General features: G+C 35.5%; 1 protein-coding gene across 2 annotated transcripts; it reads right to left on the reverse strand.

Moving 5' to 3' along the window:
• Positions 1-7,145: 7,145 nt before the first annotated feature.
• On the reverse strand, positions 7,146-22,460 carry prkacbb (protein kinase, cAMP-dependent, catalytic, beta b). Of its 2 annotated transcripts, none has more exons than XM_051134924.1 (10): positions 22,106-22,460; positions 18,236-18,297; positions 15,078-15,206; positions 14,690-14,788; positions 13,649-13,731; positions 12,686-12,812; positions 10,746-10,841; positions 10,544-10,666; positions 10,276-10,440; positions 7,146-8,699 (listed from the first exon to the last, which is right to left on the reverse strand). In XM_051134924.1, the coding sequence occupies exons 1-10, from the start codon at positions 22,149-22,151 to the stop codon at positions 8,574-8,576; spliced, it is 1,056 nt and encodes a 351-aa protein (XP_050990881.1). In that variant the 5' UTR covers positions 22,152-22,460; the 3' UTR covers positions 7,146-8,573. The 2 variants fall into 2 exon arrangements, with proteins under 2 accessions (XP_050990881.1, XP_050990890.1); XM_051134933.1 differs by lacking the exon at positions 22,106-22,460 and adding an exon at positions 21,982-22,078.
• Between the last annotated feature and the right edge of the window lie 751 nt (positions 22,461-23,211).

The raw sequence follows: 23,211 nt of genomic DNA on the forward strand, positions 1-23,211 counted from the left end.
CACCTACTCTTGTTTTGTATGCAAACACATCAATGCATCAATGTGCAATTAATCTGCAATGGTAAACTTAATGAACCTGGCTTGAAATATCTGATGTGGGCGAAACTCACATAACCTCTAGTTAGTGACGTCACATCAAATGTGTTTCCTCACAGTCTCTCTCTCTTTCTCACTTGCTCTTTCAGGGGTCTTTATGTTGCCAGGTATTCATTCCAAGGATCAATACACATCCGGATCCATTTTCATTTTTCTTTTTCTACAAATATACGTTTTGGCAGCTGAGGTACGTTATTAAAATAGCCTTCCAAAAAACACAATCCATGGCTCCGTAATTTTTCAAAATAGTCCAATTGTGCAGAAAAACCCTGGCAACACAGAGTGAGGTCAACGAGTCTGTAAGGAAAGCCACCCTTGTGATTAGCTGATATTGTCTCTTCAGCTCTGCTTGCACTGCATTTCTGCCTGGCTGTAAAAGATGTTATGCTCACCTGGATTCACTCAACATTTTGTTTAAATGTTAGATGATAACACATATTTGTGCAGTGCCAAGCTGTCATAACCACCTTTTGCACTTCACTGTACTTTCTTTTTATATCAATTTATGAATTAAAATCTTTATTCACCAAATTGTTCCCAAACATGTCTTGTGGATAATTTGCATGATTGAACTTGTCACTGCATAATAAATGTCAGAACTCCTTAACACAAGTTAACAGTTGCACACGGTTAAACTATTTCATTACCTCACACATTACTGTAATAATGCTAACATAGCAGCTGTTAACCAATGTTATATATAAAACATAAATGTTATTTTTTATTTTGACAGGTCTGGTCCTGTAGTTCTTCATGTCATCCAGTTATACCACACAACTTTCAGTTAAGCTGCTCTGATAGCAATCGCCCAACAAATGCTGCGAATATTCCCATCATTTTACAAAGTGAAGACAACACTTTATTCATGATCTAAGATGGAGTTTGTTAAAGAGGAAAGTGAAAATGCGAGTGATCCAGTTTGCATTTAAAGAGGAAGATACTGAGGAACAAACAGGTTGGTGTCCAGTCTTTATCATGATTGCTAAGAAATGATAGAGTAGCAAAACTTCAGGTTAATCACAATATCTCATGGCTATTGTTATTAGACCACCAGAGCTGTGAAATAACAATGCAGACAGAGTTTCACACGAGAAGGACACCTTAATCGGCACACAAGAACTAATATGGAAGAACGGCCGTACACGTGCTCTCAGTGTGGAAAGACTTTCATGCGTGAAGGATACTGTAAGGATCACATGAAAATTCATGCTGGAGAGAAGCCTTTCATTTGCTCTCAGTGTGGAAAGAGTTTTACGCATAAAGGATGCTTTAAAGATCATTTAAGAATTCATACTGGAGAAAAACCTTAGAAGTGCTCTGTAACGGGGTGAGTGAGACGAGAGGCGAGCGGATCCATGTGCACGCTTTTATTGAAGGGACGAGACAGATACATAGTCGAAAAACAGGCAGGGTCAAAGCAAACGGCAAACAGGTGTGTAAGAGGCGAAACGAGAGAATGGTCCAGTAAGGCGAGCGATAGTCCGAAAAGGCAGGCGGCTAGACAGTCGATAACGAGAAAACCAGGCGAGAGATCAAAACTAGGAACAGGGCACAAGAAACTAGGAAACGCTAATGATGGGAATAACTACAATACGACAATTCAACAATCCGTGACTTGCAAGGGGAACGTCCGGGGTTTTTATAGTGAGCCTGATTGGCTACTGGAGGCAACGCAAAGGGCGCGGTGGAGGATGGGAGATGCAGTCCGAAGTGCAAAGTAACAGTCAGAGTGTAATGGAAAGGTGAGAGTGACATCTGGTGGTGGGCGGTCCGCAGAGCACCGACCAGATTCGTGACATGCTCCCACTGTGGAAAGGGTTTTACTGTGTCTGGAAACCTGAAAATACACGAACGGGTGCATGCTGGAGAGAAGCCGTACTCCTGCCCGTCATGTGGGAGAAGCTTCAGTGAATCAGGCTATTTGAGGATTCATTTGAGCAGGCATTGTCCTCCAAGAAGCAAAATTCACCTTCAAGCTTTAAGTTCTAGTGACTAGTGTCAAATTTGGATCATTTCATCTAAGAAGGAAATTTGCTGTAATGTATTACTTAAAATGAGGATGTTTGGCAGGAAAGTCAGGAGGGCCCAATGTTTTTGTTCAGAAGATATTGTTTTGCTGTGTTGTTTCTATGATAATGTTTTTATTTTATGTTGGAGTATCAGTAGCACTAAAATAGTAGTGGTTTACCAGCATTTTTTAATTAGCAGCATAAGTTTTGTGAGGAGGACTTTTATTTTGAAAATGTTGAGAACTGTGTCTGAGCACAGATGCAGCAATTCTATGTTGTATATTATGATTCCTAGTGCATACACACCTACCAGATTATTGAGTGCACTGTTGGCTACAGTGTTTACTTCCATTTTGTTCATGATTTAAACACTCAAAATTCATCTTGTGAAAACCATTTTGAAATTGGACCTTGCATTACCATGGAAATTGTACTTTCAAATCTTTTAGCAGACTCTAGCATCATATTACTAAATTTACTACAGTATTTTATAATAAAATAGTCTCAAGGTTCTATATTTATAACACCAATCTCACAGGAACCTCATTTTTGTGATATCAACTTCAAATTTGGAACATAACTAATTTAGACATTACTGATTTTATAGCTACTTTAAATTCATAAATATTTTGTAAATATGTATTTTTTATATATAAAAATATATAAACTTTTCATTGTAGTACATTTCGTTTTAGTAAAAGTAATCTATAACTTTTTCATTTTTTGAAATGGAACTTCAATTCTGCTGATTGTCTTAGGTCTAGATTCCAAGTATTCATGAATTTAAAAAATGTGAGTTTAGAAGTTCAGTGCATTTTAATGTCTATGTTCAAAAAGGGAAGGGTGATGGTAAAGAGGTCAGTTAATTTCTTTACTGTTAAAAACCCCATAATGGAACTACAGAATCAAGAAGCTGCTATCTAAAGTATAAATCTGTTTATTTTACGGATTTTTTTCTCAATTTGATAAATTTTTAAACAACATATTTCTATAAATTCTGTTATTTTAGTACATATTGTACAATGAATATAAAATATTTTTTATGCTTATTTATCTACTATTGTTAAATAGTCTGATATCATAGGTGATAATGGTATTGTCTTCAAAAACTTGCACTTACACAATTTTCAGGCCCGAAAATGCTGCCAAATGCATTAAACAATTTTTAGTTTTTAGTTAAAAATGGTGTTGTGTAAATACCATAATAAGATATCGGGATCAGCCATCAAAAAACCCATACTGGTCGACCACTAGAGATTACATTAAGCATAAGGGCTTCTATTTGGAAATGATTAGCTAGCCATACAGTAGCTTCTATTGTTAACAAAAGATGTCTGTGATTTATGTGTTTTGGAAAGGACCGCTTCTTATTGAGCAGTGTTGGGGAAAGTTACTTTTAAAAGTAATGCATTACAATATTGAGTTACTCCCTAAAAAAGTAACTAATTACGTTACTTAGTTACTTTTTATGGGAAGTAATACGTTACATTACTTTTGCGTTACTTTTTAAATCTGGGCAGGGCTTGCTTGTTTGTTTTTAATATAAAAAGTTCTATTTTTGGCAAATGTAAAAGCCTTTTTACACCAAAAGCCTCAAGCTTTGAGAAAAGTGAATTCACGTCTGTACAGTAGAGCGCAGAAGAAAAAATATCAACTCTTCAGCAATATAAAAAAGGAAAAGTAATGTTAGATTATCTTGAGTCATTTTTTTGTTAATTATTCATGAGAAGTTTTATCAGTAAATTTGATGGTTTTGTTAATCAGCGGTGTGTAGTACAAATTCACTTATTACTCAGTGGAAGTTATTATTTCAAATAAGAAAATATTGAGCACTTGTTGAAGAATTAACCACTCATCGCTGATCGCTGTAATTATGCACAGACAAGACTCTCGCTATTAACATAATACTACTACTTATGATCATTCAGTGTAAATTACAGTGTAATTATTCCCAATTAAATTATGAACCACTTAGTAAAAAATGTATTTGCTATTTGGTTTTTAATCACACTATAATCACTGCTTTATTCAATATTAAAAAAAAAACAAACAAACAAAAAAAAAACAATATCTCACTGCTAGGTGTGTAAGCCAAAAATGTCAAAATGTCAAATGTCAAAATGTCAAAAAAAGGCCTCCATACTTTAGGTTTGGAAAAAGCAATAAACAAATGCATCTGATAATCTGCTTCCCCTCTCTAGTTTTGGACAGTTAATGTTGTGCTTTCGGACTACCTTTGTTTTTAAACTCAATTTATATATGACTTGTGGAATAAAAATGGAGAGAACACCGAACTTTGACAAAGAGTGTTAAAACAAATGGAGGTTAGGATGAGCCACCTTGCCTGTGATTTCCTAGACCAGGATGCCTGTTCCTGGAGATCTACCTACCAGTAGACTTCTAACCCTGCTCCAGCACACCGATCTATAATTAACAAGTGCTCCTTAAAAATTCTAATGAGCTGGTTCAGTTGTATTTGATCAGGGTTGGAGCTGAACAATGCAAGAAGGTAGATTTTCGGAAAAAGGATTAGACATCCCTGTTCTAGACTGAATAGAATCCGGTTATATACATTATATATCCGGTTATGTAGCATTTTGGGGTAGATGCATTGATAAAGTAGTCCAGAATAATATGATTTTTTTTTCTTTGAGTGCCTGATCGATAATGGTTTTATGGTGCTGCAAGAAGCTCTAATAGCTTGTGAAGAAAAAAAAAACTGTAGACAGAAATTGCCAAACACACAAGCTAAATCTGCATTGGAAAGTTCAATGGTTGTGCAGAATATGATGACGTGAAAAAGACAGTATTGAGAACTTGACAAAAAAGCTATGACTGGATCTTTTTTAGAGGGAGTTAAATTTCTCATCTTGGCATCTCACTCATTTGACAGCAGAACATCAAGTTGATTAAACATCAGATACATGAGTTTTTCCTGACATGGTTAATGATATTCCGTGCTTGACTTCCTTTGTGATACATGTAGAAGACAGGAAAGCAGATCCCATCCAACAATATCCTTTTTGGCTTCTTCATAGTAAGTTGACTACACATAAAAAGTTGTTTTATATGAAACACACTGGTGCCATTGAGGCCATTTATAGTGATGGAAGTTCCCCAGTTGGTGTTAGTTCTGAAACCTGATGACACCATGAGGTTTTGTGTAGAATATCATAAAATAAATTAAGTTATGAAAACATTCTCATTTCCCACATTTAAGCCTACATAGAGCAGGGGTCTCCAACCTGTCCTGCAGCGCTCCAATCCCAATCAAACACACCTGGACCAGCTAAACAAGGTGTTCAGTATTACCTGATAATTACACCCAGGTGTGTTGTAGTAGTGTTGGAATTGAAGTCTGTAGAACATTAGCTCTCCAGGAGCAGGGTTGGAGATCATTTAGTTGTTAACTTACCCAAGAGTGACTTTGGATAAAGACAAATTAGGCATCTCAAACATCACGTGGGTCACGGCGAAGTCATGCCCAACTAAAATCTATAGATCTGCCTGACCCTAAAAATGAAAGGGAACACACAAGTTTGAGAACAAGCAACTCATTTTGCAACTAATTACCACATTTCTCCCCTCTAAAGACATCCCTGACAGCATCCCCAGTCATAATTTTAGAAAAATTATGCCCTGCTGAAAAAATAAGCAAACAAACAAACAGCTAAAACCGGGCTGGTTTTAGAGGGGTTTTGGCCACTTCCTTAGCTGGTCAGGCTGGGAGACCAGCTAAAACCAGCTACTTCCACACTTAGACTGGTTAACTTAGGTTGGTTTTAGCTGTTGTTTCAGTAGGGTGTTTAAACTCTGTATGTAAAACATATTATAACATTTAACCAGTAAAGTTTACTTAGTTGATTAAAAGGAGTCCACTTCCAGAACAAAAAATCACATACAATGTACTCACCCCCTTGTCATCCAAGATGTTCATGTCTTTCTTTCTTCAGTCATAAAGAAATTGTTTTTTTTGAGGAAAACATTTCAGGATTTCAAACACTCGTCTTGTCTTGCTCTGCCTGAACTCTTTGTATTCAAACCGCATTTAAACTGCATTTTGGAAGTTCAAAATCGGGGCACCATATCAGTCCATTATATGGAGAAAAATCCTGAAATGTTTTCCTCAAAAAACTATTTCTTTATGACTAGAAGTGGACTTCTTTAACCCAAATATTTCTTACTCATGGTTAATGGTTAAAGAAATGCAGCCTGGAGTTCAGTCAGCTTAGGAGTTAAAACTGCAGACCTTAAAGCTTAAAGCTCATTCAGAAAGGCATTAGTCCATATCGCCACCTTCTGGGCTGTTATGCAGTCACTTCCCTGTGCCATGTAGCTAATTTAGTGGTGCAGAAGCTTGTTTTATACTGAATAATTAAAAAAGGAATGATCAAAATAAAAGGTGTTGTGGCAAAGATAATTCAGCTATATAAGCTGAGTTTTTTTGTTTAGACATTTTGCTTCCACATTAGTGATACAAAATATCACTTCAATTTACCATTTTTGATGAATGTGCACTGGTCAGTGTTTATATGTGAATAAAAGCAATCATAGCCCTTCAGAAAAATGTGGATTAAACAATTTGATTAAAATGAATTACTTTACCACTGTCTGTAAGAACTTTTTGCAGCATCAAAGTTTTCAAGACTTTCAATGGAATTTTCCATGAGAGTAACTTATAAGACCTTTTTTTTGCATGAATTAACAGTTTAACTATGCTTTAATGAACTGTTGCATAAAAGCAACAACACCTGCTGATATTGATTTATTTGCATGAACACTAACAGGCTAAGGCTATGAATCGCAAAGTAAGTCAATGCTGACAATTATATCCCAAAATATATCCAAATGCATTATTTAGCTTGAAATGGCACAGTGCCATTTGCTAACAATAACCTGCCAGACATTAACTTTAAAATCTTCCATTTTGAAAAGGTGGTTTTTAAAGGCATTCATCATAATTAAACACTGTTAAACCCTAATTGTTATGCATGCTTCAGAGTATAAAGATAATTCATATGCATTCAGAAGAACAACCAGTCTTAAAAATAAAATTTATTAGCATCTCTCTAATGTGTGTATAAATAAAAACATTTATAAGAAATAATGCATATACGCATTATGAGCTGAACAATAACTGGATTATATGTGATACAAAGGAGAAGAGGCTTACTAACCTCTGTTTTTTCTCGCTTTCTTTGTAACATATTCAGTTTCTTAGTATATGTCTGTGAGAATGTACCTCAAAACTCAAACTTGTCAAACAATATGCATATCTAGAAGTTTCAACACTACATTCGGACATAAGAATAAAAGAACGACAAAAGTTCAACAGCAACAATGGAGGAGACAACATGGAGTTTTGGCAGTTTTACAATTTTCAGTTAAGAGAGAACTTTGCAAAACAGCTTCAACATTGACAAATTAAAAACGGTGACAAAAACGGTGAGCTGATATGTAACTGATAAGTGCCTCACTGTGATAATCTAATTCATCCTACAGCAGTCGCGCCGACGCGTTTGCCGTTTCTCGTAAATATCCGACGATAAACGGCACTGGTAAAATGATCAAAGTGAACCCATCTTTAAAGGTTTTACCTTACATGTCAGAATAAAACCTTCGTATAATGAATAAAAATGCACAAAAGTGGTAAAATAAGATATATTTTATATTGCTAACAACATCTGTCAGTATATGCATGAGACTGGACCTTCACTGTAACATCGTGATATAAAGATCACTAGAACATCTGTAACGCAATCATCCTGTGGGCTCTGTTATATCGAGTTTTCTAAGGCAAATCTGAAGAGTTAAGACCTCCTCTTCTGCCGTTCACAACACGATGGTTTTGGTCATGCTTTCAACACACAAGGTGGTTTAAATAAAACAAAAACCACTCTGAATTCGACAGGTATGCACACGTAACAAAAAACAGACCTGAAAAACTTCAGTTGTTTTGGTCTAAAGGTGAAACAGAAAAAAAAAAAAAACGACATGGATGTGTAACACCAAAAATGCCAAATGCCTTTCAAATAACAACACTGTGTGATGCCGCCATGAACAAAGAAAATAGAGTAACAATGCTGAATTGGCCTTTGTGTTTGTGTTTTTGCCCTCCATCTGCCAAAAAAATAAACTTTCAAACGGGGAACACAATGTCAAACAGGTCGTTTGACAAAGCGAAAACGGAGCAGGAAGAGAGTGAACTGAAGGAGGATGTGCCAGTGTATGATGGTTAAGAGCATGAGAACCCCGGTGACCTCTAAAGCCCAATGGAATGAAGGAAGTACACAAGAACTCTGACGGGTGATGTGCTCTCTGCTCATCCCATGTCTTTAGAGTGCAAAGATACCCTTATTTGATGTGTTGTGTGATGCACACACACACACACACACACACACATATACATATATAGATAAGTAAATATATGTATATATGCATATATGTCTAGCTTTGATGTGTCCATAACTAAAACTCTGAGAACTCCTTTGCGCATTTTTCTGTAACAGATACACGGATGTCTTCCTCTTCGTAGTCGTCAAAGTTGCTTGTGTCTCCAGGACCTCGGCACTTTGGTATGAACGGCGCCTCCACCTGGTGAGTGAAAGGAGAAACTGATTTAACCAGACTAATGCATGTTTATATAAATAAACAACTTGCATATACAAACTTAAAATCTAAATTTTGACTAATAAATCTAAAATCTAATTGTGACTTAATATCTCACAATACTGACTTTTTTTCCTTGCAACTGCAAGATTGCATCTTTTTTTTTTTTTTTATTCAGTAGCAGAAACAGACTTCCATAGGAATTTGCAAACGTTACAATTACCAGTATGTCAATGAGAAGAGTTAAGAGAAAAATATGATCCAAGTGCATATCGGTGCATCTGATTAACCTGATTATCATAATGTAGAACACATCAAAAGTGGCTATTCACAAAGACTGCTTTTTGGCGTAGAAAAACACAAGACATGGGCAGTGGAATGGGAAAAATGCAGATTATGAGATGCAAGTTGAACTTTTTTTTTTTGGAATGCTGCATTTTTAGAACAAGCATCAAGTGCATGCTTACAAAGAAAAGCAATGAAAAAGCAGGGTAGTAACGCAAAAACCTGTAAAGAACTATTACTGTGTGTTTGAAATTTCATGTTTGAATGATGCTGACAGGCATCAAAAGTGAAAAGTGCTGCTATTTGTTTTACAAAACATTAACTGTTAATAATCTGTCTGCTGGTGTTATACTATTAGTCATTATGAATTAGAACTGCGTTGACTAGCGTTGATCTCTAAAACTCAATTGTCTACATTTCGAAATAAAATATTATGCATTTTGCTTATTTTATAATATTTCTGAAAATGCTGGATATTTTTTAGACAAGTCTGCACAATATTTGCCTTCATATTTAATACGTCGGTAGCACTCTGAACTAAGAAAGAAGAACACTTCTACAGCATTTATTAATCTTAGTATTTACTAATGGATTATTGTTCATTGTTTGGAAAATAATGTTAGTTATCTTTCTTTAAACAGAGGGTTTTATAAGCTTTTAATTAAGGCAATGTGACTTAAATCATGCTGTAGTTGCAAAAAACATTATCTCAAATTGTCCAGAGCAGGGTTCGTACAAATAATCTATAATGAAATTCCAGGACTTTTAATGATTTAATTTTTTTTTTTAAATTCAAGCACTACATTTGGTCATGTGTTTCAAATTTTTACTTGGACAGACAAAATTTTCACTGATCCCACCATTAAAAAAAAAAAACAAAGAATAAAAAAAAAAAACAAAGTTACCGTTTAATTGTTTCAACCTGTGTGACATTGTAATCTAATAAGTCAACAATAAGTCTACAATTTTAGATACTCATTAAATTTTACAATTTACCAAATTTGATACCACAGCAAAAACCTTAGCCCAATATAAAATTCAAAAACATTCAAGTTTTGACTTACATTCTGATTAACATTAATGACAGAAAGCAGCAGGTATATTAGGCTGCTGTCACTTAAAAGGGACAGTTCACCCAAAAAAAACAAAAACAAAAACAAAAAAAAAAAAAAAAAAAACACTTGCAACACTCAATATGGTGGGTGTAGTGAATACAACCCTGCATTTTAGTTAAATCCAGGCTAAAATTATGTAACTCTGAGACTGAGTTTCATACCTTTCTCTCATAGATGGCTATCCAATCCGTTGTGGCAAACCATTTGTGGTTTTTGATATCATTGACGCCATTCCTCAGATTGCCGTAGCGTTTGGTCAGGTCCACCTGCAGCAGATTCCTCAACAGATCTTTCAGATCGGAGCTGAAGTGCGAGGGGAATCGTACCTACAAAACACATTCACATTGGAGTTTTGAATGTGCATTTATTGCATATCCAACTTAATCAAATAGCTTGACTGTATATGTATATAAAGAACAATGCCAGTACCTTTCCAGACACGATTTTCTCATAGATCTGAATAGGCTGGTCTGCAAAAAACGGTGGATATCCAGCTGCCATTTCATATATGAGAACACCAAGGGCCCACCAGTCCACAGCCTTGTTGTATCCCTAAATTTGAGAAACAAATAAGTGATCTGCCCTGCTTGGAAATTTGGATTCGGCTGAAGTTAAAATATCTGAGGTTTACCTTGCTGAGGATGATCTCTGGTGCCAAGTACTCTGGAGTACCACATAATGTCCAGGTTCTGCCTTTTACTCTTTTTGCAAAACCAAAGTCTGTTACCTGTGCAGGAAACAATAGTTTAGTACAATTAAGTGTCCTGTATCATTTTTATAACATAAAATTCACTCAGAACTGTATTTATTATCTTTTCCCACATCACATGTTTGTAGTTCTATGTAGAGAACAGTCGTTGGACCTGTATCATCTTACTTCTAGTACTTTCATGTGATTGCTAAACAAGCTTACCATCATAAAGGGGTATAAAACAATTTCCAGAACCACCCTGTGTATCAGAAGAGTTCTGGCAAACCATCAGGCGGCCTAGGAAGGGCTTTGCTCACACTGTTTTAAAACAGGACGGGGAGCTTGCCGAGCAATATTTTCAGGGGGTGTCCTGATTACTCATTTGAGCAGTACTGGAAAACCTCAAGTTGCTTAAGCATTAATGCTGAGCATAGGCATCTTTCATGGCCAAACTTTTGCAAATGACACCTAGAGCAAGATAATATGCCATGCTCATAAGCACGCCTGACTTGTCTGACTGATTTCCACTCAGAAATTCAGGGTGTTCTGGAAACCAGAGTCAATAATTCTTTTGCTAATAGAGGAACTAATAAAGAGGACTTCAATAGAGTTTTGCGCATTATAATCAATGACGAGGTCTTCACTTACTACGGAAAAATGTGGCATACATTCTGTGTTTGATATACTTGAGCTACTCCTGACAACAGGACCAACGGAGAAGTAAAAGATGAAAACATTTACTTTGATGCACGTTTGTCTCTACTGAAGGACCCGTGTTAGAAATGAGGGGATGGTTTATTATTATTGACGTAGAAGAATGAGTTGAAGGACTAAATGTTTGTTCAGAGCAATTTGCTGCAGATTGTTCGGTAAACCAGGCACAATTTACAGGATATAAGGCAGGATTTACAATTAAACTTCTGCAGAAAATGATCCGAAAGCTGCCAAATTGCAAAATGTATCATGATGTGAAGAGACTTTCAACCAGTATAACGAAAAAATGTTTTTGAGGAAAAACAACAACAACAAAACATCATACCACTCAGAAACTTATTTTTGCCACTGTATATGGGCCATTCTACAGAATTCGTCCAAAGTCAGAGTTGGAAACATCCTGGGAGAAAAAAAAAAGAAAAAATATTTCCAAAATATTTGCATGTATGAATTAGAAGGGTTATATTGACCTATTAAGATTTTGTTTACATCTCGATTGTAAATATATTTTTTTGCTATTTTATTACATTTTTTTGAGGTAAATCTGTAACAATTACATTTTTAACAATATTTAGTGTGATTTATGAGATTTGTTGTATTTTGAATCCAACTTTTCGTTGTAAAAGGCAAAAATTTGATCATACTGATTTCAAAGTTAAGGATTCTTAGCTTGAATATACTGTGAACTAAACACTATAACATCTTGTTGAAAGCATGTGCTTAATTGCTGAAAAAAGGTGTTCGGTAGTGATGTTTCTTAAAGTTACACATAGACTTTTCAGAGTTTTGAACACATCTACCTTAAAATGATGGAACCTATCTACTTACACCTTGTGTCTATGAGAGAAATAGAAAAAATTTCCTGATCATAAACTTACGGGTTTAGTTAAAATCAGTTTCGGCCAACAGACTAAAACACACACTGTTTCAGCAGTGACATCATTTTGTGTCCCACATTTTTCATGATTTTATATATAAATTAAGCATATTAATGAATATTTTTAAATATTTTTGTGGGTTTCAATAGATAATAGAAGGATCTTAATAAACATCTAAGAGTTGAATATTTAAATTCTTTTTTAATGTGTTTTTTGGTTGTGGGACATTCTGTAGAATGGCCCATATATGTTTTTTTTTTTTGTCCTCTCAGATTTTCTTGTAGTTACCTGTATATATCCATGCTGGTCAATGAGTAGGTTTTCAGGTTTCAGGTCTCTGTAGATGAGGTCTAGTGAGTGGAGGTACTCAAAGGTCAGAACAATCTGTGCAGCATAAAACCGTGCATGTGGTTCACTGTCGAATAAAGAAATCACATCTAAGAGTTAGAGACAAAATCAGAGATCAGCAAGAATCATTGAAGCAAGGTTTCTCCTCAGTCAAAAATGGCCTTAGCATGCAGAGGTGACATCAGCTATTTATTTAAAATTAAATATTCAAATACACTTATACAGGTAAAGGGAATACTCAATGGCTTTTTACCTTTGATATCAAAGTTCTATTATGAATTTCTACTGGTATTCATAGACTTTTTTTTTTTTTTCAATAATGAACACTGCTAAAAATACGAACTCTTTCTGACATATGACATGTTAAATAAAAATAGCATTACTTGCATTAAATGCTGGTTTCAGTGAAAAACACTTTTAGACCTAAATTAAACTTCCAGCATCAAATATTTTGTTTGACATGCATGCACACACTTGCACTTTGCAATTTTCTGGTGACTTGAGTGCTGTCAGTGTGAGCCACTTTATACAAATGATATATTGTTGCGAATTTCTAGCATCTACAGAGAAGTATATGCCTGTAAAATAAACATTTCTCAAGCACATTAACCAGCACTAACACCTGACACAATCACTTACCTCCATGAACTAGTTGGGTTATATAACATCAGCAACATCAGCCAAATAACACTTTTGATGCTAGTAATCTTATTTTAAACAAGCTATCAATGATAACAAATCTTGAAGAGGAATGTTTGGAAAATAAGAAAACAATTATTAATGAGGAAATAATTCAATCTGACACAAGCATCCTTTGCATAAACCTGTGCTGGAGTTTAATGTTAGTTGATCCAGCTGTAAATGAATAAACGCTTCTGTTAGCTCAAACATGCCTTCACTCACCTAAACCTTCCAATTCTTCTAAGATGTGAGAACATCTCCCCTCCTGGTACATACTCCATCACCATATACAAATTAGAGTTGTCCTGTGAGAATAAACTCAGAATTAAAATTGACAGACAAACAAAACTAGTGGTCAGCATATATGGATGTTTAGATGCCCATTATTAAAGTCTAGACTAGTAAACCACACTCCTACTTCTAGTTGGAGCTGCTACTTGACTATTCAATAACACTGTTTCTCATTATCTCACATTACTGCCATGTTAACAAACTTAAAAAAAAAAAAACTGCTTAAAATAATTATGTTGGTAATTTATTTACAATTTATTGGTGGGAGAAACATCTAATTCTCTGATGCATTGGCATCTCAACATGCTTTTATGATGGAAAATGGAGGGGACAAAATATCTGATGTCTAAACAGAATGCAGCCTCTTAGACCTGCTGCTGTCTACTCTGTCATTAACAATAATCAAACAGCAATAATAAAAGAAAATCGCCTTTCTTCTAGAAAAAGCACAATCTTTGTTTATTGCTTATAATGAGTTTGTTTTTGTTTTGAAGCTATATTTTGATTGTTGAAAACTGCTTGACTAACAAAATGTTCTGATTTTAACTTGTTTTTTAGTTTTTAAATTGTTTTAAAATGAGAACTTCATGTACACTGCGTCACTGTGATCCAGAAATAAACTTCCTATTTTCATCTGCATGACTGACATTCCAAAGTCTTTTTTCCTCCAAACTACAATCTCTAACATCTATTTGTAAACGATGCTTCATTTTTTTTTTTGTTTGTTTCAGATTTTGAAAGTTCAAAAATGTAAGAAAATTAAATACAAGATATTACAAAAAAATATATATACAACATGGCTGAAATTAAATGAACACTCTTAAATTCACAACATTAAATATAAACAAACAAACTAAAACTTTTTGTTTCGTGGACAAATATTGGCTGATTATTTGCCCTTGATGATTCATCTGTTCATCTGATTATTACATAAATCTGATGATAAATAAACAGTAAGGTGCAGTACGGTACCTTGAAGGAATATTCCAATCTGACGAGGAACGGGAAGGATACTGCTTGTAATATTCTCTTCTCATTTAGCGTATGCTCCACTTGTTTCAACTTCACCACCTACCAAAAAAAACAAAAATTACATATAAATTCTTGAGAAGATTATCATACACCATCACACATATTGCATTTATTTATACCAAGGGCTGTCTGAATACTTGATTCTGACTTGATTGGCTAACACCTTTTAGCTGTACAGTTAGCTGTAGGTTAGGAAACGAATAATTAGAAAGCATCATTGATGCTTTTGTCTATAATAATTGAATTTATATTTTCATGGTGTGAAATACTGTCAAAGAAATCACAAGCACTACATGGTAGTTTTGGTTACCTGCATAAAACAACTAACCTTTTGTTTGTCCAGGATTTTCATGGCATAGAACTGATCTGTAGCCTTGTGTTTAACCAGCATGACTCTCCCAAAAGAGCCTGTGCCCAACGTCTTCAGTCGGTCGAAGTCATCTAAACCAGTTGTGCTCTACGGGATAAAACACACAGTTCAATAAACTGTCCTACAATACCATAACAAAAACTAATTGCTGAGAAATAATACTATATTGATGAAAATATATGTAATCATATTCAGTAGTTACACAGTGCCAAAAGGTAACGTTTTCTTAATTATTTTGGTCTATATATATAATTTCGGATCTGGGTATTGATATAGTTTTTTCAAACAGATTTCATTATGATTCACACACTCTTGATTTGATTCAATATTGATTTGTTTGAATATGTATTAGGTGCTGTACATGTCCATTTTCTTTAAGAAAAATTCTCTTTACAGAAACCCTGTCAGCTGGTATATTACTGTAATAACAAAGGGTGAAATATAAAATAGAGTCCAGATCGAATTAGTTTTAGATATATTGATCACCACTCCAAAAATACATACATTAATAAATAAATACATAATGTTTACAAATTAAAATTGAACAAGGTAGCTTTCTTATAAAATTTTCATGTATAGAATTTTATTTCAACTCCAATTTGCTGTTGAATGAGATGATATTAAAGAGATATACTGTTTTTGTGATGGAATTGAGAAAATTTGAAAGCTCAAACTTTGCTTCATACACAAAGTAACAAAGGATGAAGCTTATTGCAAAAACTAGATGGAAGATTTGTTAATGAACAAAAAAATCATAGATTAAAACTTGATTTTAGAACTTAACAAAAACAAAAGTTTCTTAATTGGAACAGATTAGTCTATTTGGAGATATTTAGCAGTATGTCACTTGCTCATCAATGAGTCCAGTCCATCCAATAATGTCCAATGAAGTAAAAAGCTGCATGTTTATACAAAAATCCATCACTGGCTACATTTATATGCACACTTTTTGGTACAGTTGGGTTAAATTCATTCCAATTGATGAATCTGAATGTAGTGTTTACATGAACGCTAAATAAAGTGATAGGGTTGATGTGTGTGTTTATAAGACAAGGTTTAAATCAGAATAGATTTTTTTTTGACATGCGCACACTGCACAAATATAGTGTTCCTCACAGTTTGCACACAATACCCACTCTCCTACACTGTTTCTTTATTTGTTTTTAACAGCAGAATTAAAATTTATCCATTCCTGGATAAACATGCATATAAACCGTTGTGCCGTGCTAGTACAAATGTCACTCCCCGTGCCCAAAACGGGTTGCCTGTGGATGAGAATCCAAAACAAGGACTGTTGGGAGGTTGTTATGCTCCACTTTACAGACGCAGAGTGAAAGGAGAATTTTATAATGACAGGACACGCATTTATACAACACTTTATTTAAAAGAAAGTACCGCTCGTCATAGGTCATTACGCTATTTCTGCATCATTGCACATGCACAGTCCTTTCAGTTTCGGTTTTCAATCCGATCGAGTGTTTACATGCACGTATTAGAAAAGGAATAATCCACCCCCTTCAATCCGATCGAAATTTCATTCCGATCCAGCTCAATCGGATCGATTTTCAGTCCGACTGAACTGTCAATTCGATTACAAGTGGATTATTTGGGTGCATGTAAACGTAGCCACTGAGGCATTTTGACTTACAAAAAAAAAAAAAAAAAAAAAAAAAAAAAGTACAAAAAGTGGTCTAGTCTGAATCAGGAGAGAAATCTGCACAGATTTTAGGGCAGGACACACCTACTGGTGTCGGCATGTAGTTTTATTGCGTACACCTGTGCAGCTCATTACTGGGAGCGCGTGGATATTCAGCATTTTAAAAGGTGTCCTGACCAAAACAGCTCTAAACAAATATGTGGCTGGATTCTGATGTGAGAGACAACAGGAGACAGACCTTTTCACTGGAGGAAGCGTTATTATAGATTATGAACTAATATTTTGGCCAGAAGCAACAATTTAAAGTTAAAACATTTTAATGATGGATTTGTTTCAGCTTTTAGCTTCATAAGATGTTAACTGATGGACTGGAGTGGTGTGGATTACTTGCGGATTATTGTGATGTTTTTAATCAGCTGTTTGGACTCTCATTTTGACAGCACCCATTCACTGCAGAGGATCCATTGGTGAACAATAGAGGTCAACCGATGTTGGATTTTACCAATACCGATAACTAGGTTGGACCACACTGGCCAATACCGATTAATCGACAGATAGTTTTTAAAATGGATACTGAACGGAAAATAAATAGTGCTCTACTATTTAAAAAAAAACAAAAAAAACAAGTAGCCTACTGAACCATAATTTGTAAATGGAAACAAACAAGGAACAATACTTCTATTCTACAGCTTTTATCAATCTTAATGTTACAAATGGACTCATATTGTAAAGTGCTACCATTACAATCAACAATCAAGCTAAAGATGGCCATCTTTAAATATCTACATAAAGACCACAGTATTGAAATTGCATACATATGGATATTGTGTACTTTCACAATTTAACTGCTTCTATTCTAGATCATTTGTGGTTATATCTAATCAAAATATAAAAATATGTTAGTCACACAACGGACAAAAGTGCAGCGCCACGTCTAGAAGAACTCGCAGCTATCCGGTATCACACACACTGGACGCGTCGTGTTCAATTCAAGCGGCGGTCTACAAGACTTTATTTGATCACCAAACGGGCAAAAGTATACTGCTGTCCTTTCTCCACTAATGCAGCACAAAGACTATAGGGACTTTGCTGTATAATGACGACGTTCTCAGCCACTCCAGCAAAGGACCCAACCTGGAAAAGACTATAGGCATGGATTTTTGCTGATAACGATAGTTCCGCCAATCAACTATCGGTGCCAATTAATTGGTAAAACCGATACATCGGACGACCTCTAGTGAGCAAGTTTCTGGATGAACTATTCCTTTAACTTCGCCATTTTGGCAACACTCACTACAGTATCTGACAGGACCTTCAGACCACATGTGTCAGAAGTCACCAGCTATTGAAAATGAATAAGATCATGTTGCTTTAGTCGCAGACCATGTGAATGGTGTTATGCTGTGCTTCATCACTTATAATGTGTGAAAAAAAAACTACAATAAAATAAAAACCTCACCTGTGGTGGTGATTCCCATTTTCTCAAGAAATCTTCTTTGGCTTTGGCTAGAAACTCTTTCACTACAAGGAAGAAATACAAAAATTAGAGTACAATTGAACAAAGGGTCGTTTATAGCTGGTACATAAAAACCAGCTAATCAAAACCAAAAGATACTTCATATTTAAGTTGACAAGTAAATGAGGGAATATTTTTCTAATTCTAGTAATTCTAGGCATCCAAATCAGGCAATCACACAAGGGTTGTCATGGACATCAGTGGTGAAAAAGTGTTTTTGTGACGCATGCATGTACAGTAGGCAACATCTGAAGTGGATCAAAACCTTTTATCAAAGTTTTCCTAAAACCAAAACAATACCCAATCTTGTCTTTGGACAACTGATTAACTTTTTTTTGATTCACTTCAAACGTTGGCTACTGTTTTTTATTTTTTAACACAGGAGAAGCAGGACAAAAAAAAAGTATACATTAAGACAATCCAACATAAAACAAACACCACAGCAGACTTCAGTTGACCGCAGTGACAGAAAAATGAGGAGGAAAAAAACCCTAATGATTAAATATACTGTGGCTTTCCTTGTGGAATTTATGCAAATCTTTTTTCGTCACTGCGGTAACTTAACGTAATTGTGATCATACCAAAAGTCTCTACAGATCACCAAGGATTTTCAGGAACATTCACCCACATGGATCATGGGATGATGAAGAATCAGAGAGAGAAAAGAGAGAAAGACAAAGAGAGAGATAAAAGAAAGACTTCTGTCAAACAATCACATCAGTTAGGCGGTGCAAGACATGGATTAGACGTGACAAAAGTACAGGGCTAAAAAAACTAGACAAAGCAAACGCTGATACACTCAAACTCAAACGTTTATTGTTTACGCTGAATAAGACAAAGACGACGACCAGAGATGATCTAAGGATATTCATCATAGTTCATAACAACTTAAAACATTCAAGAACCGTATGTACAGAAAAACAGTTTTGGGCACTGCATACGTGTGCTTATTTTCTAACAGCTAGTTTGTGTCGCTCTAACTGGTTTGAAGGTTTTTACAACGGCAGATGTCTGCAGGAGGATTCTTCTCACTGTCACATCCTTTTATGGTATGTTCTCGCTTCGCAAGTATGTGATGCCCTGGAATGAACCGTTTTGTAAAGTATGACTGCTTATGAGTACAAATGGCTATAGACAAAGACTACAACATCTCAGAACCAATTAACAGAAATGTTAAGGTTTATTTTTTTTTATGTTGTTGCAAATAAAAATTGTCCTTTTTTTTTTTTTTTGGACAAGATTAAGAATAGTCCAACAATCTATTAATAATATGAAAGACAAACAGAGGTAACTGGCACTTTAAACTGAACTGTAATTACTGTAATGAATTAAGTGCATAATTTATAAATACTGAGAAGGAACGTGGAGCAAGGAGTTATACAACATACAAAAATCCAACTTAAATCAACAAATCCAACTTAAATCAACAAATTTACCTGAGAATTAATTATTTTTTCAAAGCCTTACCTTAAATATCAGTGTATTTTGTTTTTTTTTTCATTTTTAACTTACTCTTAAAACAATCTGCCAGTTTAGCTAAACAAAAACACTTGTATCAGATATACATTCTGTGAAAATGCCTTAACTTAGTGTTGCTTCTAGCATAGTTTTTTCTTACGTTTTAGAAAATCCATTATAATTAGAAAAATGTATTTTATTATTATTATTATTTTTTCAGCCTTACGTTTTATACAAATTATAGTTATTTCACCTGTTTTTTCTTTTGACTCTATGTCTCCATTTCACTGTTTCATCAAAGGAATAGTTTATTGCTTTTGTACAACTGTTCAAAAAACAAGTTAATACTGAGTAAGTTGCATTTTAGGCGCAATATTGCCAGTTACTTTGTTTTGCTGCAAACAAAATCACAACACATTTTTTTTTTTTCCTAAAAGAATCAGTGTTTTTGCACAAAATGGTTGAGCAAACAATTCAATGACTCCATAGTTAACTCAGCCATTTTCCCCATCCTATTAGCGTAAAGAAGTAACCTGCATAAAGAGTCAGTGAAAATCTCCCTGCATAAACTGACAGCTGGTCTGGATAGCACTAACACGAACACCGCTCAACCAATCAGATTCAAGGACCAAATCTAACTGTTGTAAAAATGTTATAACCTGCTCCACCACCGAAATGACTTGAAAATGACAATAAGCTAAATAGTTGCAATGCACCGTGTTCCATGAAATAAAACATGATGGTTATTTAGCACTTCAAATGTCTGAAAGACCATCTTAAACCAGCTATAAAAAGTAATCCATCTTCAGCTGGTTTCAAGGTTTTTGTTTTTTTTTTCAGCATAGAGACAGGTCCCTGAATTAAAAGACATATTTAATGAATTATGTTTATAAAAATACTGCTTGTTTTCAAAGCGAATCACGTAATGTTATGCATAACATCAACTAGTATTCGTTTATAAATATTACAGTTTAATAGTAACAAATACTATGCTTTTAAAGCACATCAGTGTTTTCTTTTCCTTTTTCTGCTTCATGTAACCGACTTAACTGTAGCGAAAATCCAGGTTAGCGATGCTGTATGCATATTACCAATTACATCCATCAAACCCTGCAGCACACCTGCACAGACGCAGATGCTCTTTAGAAATAAAACATGCGAAGGCGAGTAAATAATAACGTAACCCAACACAGAACTAACTTGCCTTACACGTTACTCATGAACATCAACCTGTTTGAGATGCTTCGAATTGTGACCGCTGATTGAAAAACACCCACTACATGCAATTGATCACCTTTCTATGCTGTTGGATCAGTTTTAGACAATTATGCCTATAGGCGTACTCTGTTTAATAATATGAGCATTAACTAGTTGCTTATAAGCATGCATATTAGCTGTTTATTATTACATATAAAGGATATGCTCTAGATCCCTTAACCCTACCAATACCTTAAATTACTACTACAACAACTATATCACTTCCTATCAATAAGCAGCAAGTTAAGAGTTAGATTATAGTGTATATTAAACAACATCCTGCCTAACAATCTCACTGTCATTTTATTAAGGAACACAGCAAGAAAGCACTCGTTTTATTTAGTTTGTCAAGAGTTCATCATATGCTCACCAGCTACAACAGGCGTTTAATTAACTTAATGGCTTGATGTTGTTTACCAGAGGCAGCAGAGACTGCTGTTAACAGGCCCGACATGACAGTCAGTGCTAATTTTATTTATCCTCCAGCCTTGATTCTCCGTTTCAAGACAACTAGATTACGCGTTCATTTTGATGTGCATTATCTAAAGGCAACTGGAGATGTAGAAAACATGTGTGGACGATAAGAAACAGCGTTTTCGCGAGTGTTTCTCCTGATACAGGCTAGCAGCAGCAGCAGGTCTGGGCCTCTAACCTAGCAAATAGCTTATTAGCCTCTAACCTTTTGGCTCTGTCGCATACTTGAAGCAGAAGTCATGAAAACAAAAGCGTTTGCACGGCCCTGCCTGTGTTTATAAGTCTCAGTTTGTATTAGCATTTCCGTTCGTGTACATAATGAATGCCTTGATAGCCGTAGGCCTTCGATCAAGCTAGTTTGACTCACTTTGTGGTTTCTTTATGACAAACCACTACAGCAGAGCGATCTAAATGCAAAATGCACTTTTCTAGCTGCAGCGAATGCAGAATAAACACGGGCTGATGTTATAAAACGCAAACCTCTTAACATTTGCACTCACCAAGCAGCTAAACAACATTAGCCTCGGCTCCAAAGTTAAATAAATACTGACATTTTAAGACAGCAAGGACTTTTGAAAGTAATGCATCCCGTAGATCGGATGAATCAAACGCTCCTCCTCTTACCGCTCTCCAGTTCATTGCCTTTCTTGGCAGTAGCTGCGTTTCCCATAATGCGGGAGACACCGGGCGATTCTCAGCGGCGAGCGCGGACGAGACGACAGTGAGTCCTTGGAGGAAGCTTCCCTGAACTCGACACCTCGGCCCGTGTCTTATGGATCGACACTTCACGCGGTCGACGGTCTACGGACAGGGGAATCGGTCGCGGGATAAATCCCTTGGCAGCGTTTCTCCTTCCTTGCCGCAGATGGCAACCTCTGGTCTCCTCCGCCACGGTGAGCGCGGAGTCTCTTGACTTTCTCACAGCGTTCTTCACTCGCTAAGCCAAATCTTCCTCTGCTGTAGTAGAGACATGGCGATTGCGAGCTGAAAGAGGCTTCATACTGCCATCTGCTGGACATGAAGCAGGGTCAAATGAAGTGAAAACAGCTATAGGATAGCAGGTGCAAAATAAAACAGTGGTAAAACATGAGAAAAAAATGTTGAAAAGGAACAATAATGTAATTATACTTACACTGAGGCTGTGTTGACTATATCCGATTTTTTAATGTTATGAAAATTGTCATAGAATTACAGTCATGTGAAAAAGTTAGGACACCCTATTGAACTTCAATGGTTTTGTGTATCAGGACATAATAAAAAATTATCTGGTTCTTGGCAGGTCTTAAAATTTGGAAAATTAAATCTCAGATATACATCATCACATGACATATCACACTGTGTCATTGTTTATTTAACAAAAATAAAGCCAATATGGAAAGGCCATGTGTGACAAAGTTAGGACACCCTATTAGTCAGTTGCCTGTAGATCCACTTTCAACAGCAATAACTTGAAGCATTCATTTTCTGTGTGACTTTATCAGTGTCTCACGTTGCTCTGGAGGAATTTGGACCACTCTTCTTTTCAGCTTTGCTCCAGTTTATTGAGGTTTGTGGGCATTTGCTTATGCACAGCTCTCACCACAGCATTTGAGTCAGAATGAGCTCTGGACTTGGACTGGGCTGTTGCAGCACCTTGATTTTTTTCTTTTCAGCAATTCTGTTGTAGATTTGCTGGTGTGCTTGGAATCATTGTCCTGTTGCATGACCCAATTTTGGCCCAGCTTTAGATG

This window comes from Labeo rohita, chromosome 2, assembly GCF_022985175.1.
Source record: "Labeo rohita strain BAU-BD-2019 chromosome 2, IGBB_LRoh.1.0, whole genome shotgun sequence".
Lineage (NCBI taxonomy): Eukaryota > Metazoa > Chordata > Actinopteri > Cypriniformes > Cyprinidae > Labeo > Labeo rohita.

Coding starts and splice junctions, on each gene's coding strand:
- prkacbb (XM_051134924.1), bottom strand. CDS start 22,151: ATGGGAAACGCAGCTACTGCCAAGAAAGGCAATGAACTGGAGAGCG. Junction 12,813..13,648: donor AGAAGAATTGGAAGGTTTAG/GTGAGTGAAGGC, acceptor TTTATTCGACAG/TGAACCACATGCACGGTTTT. Junction 10,667..10,745: donor CAGAGATCATCCTCAGCAAG/GTAAACCTCAGA, acceptor TCTCAAATTTAG/GGATACAACAAGGCTGTGGA.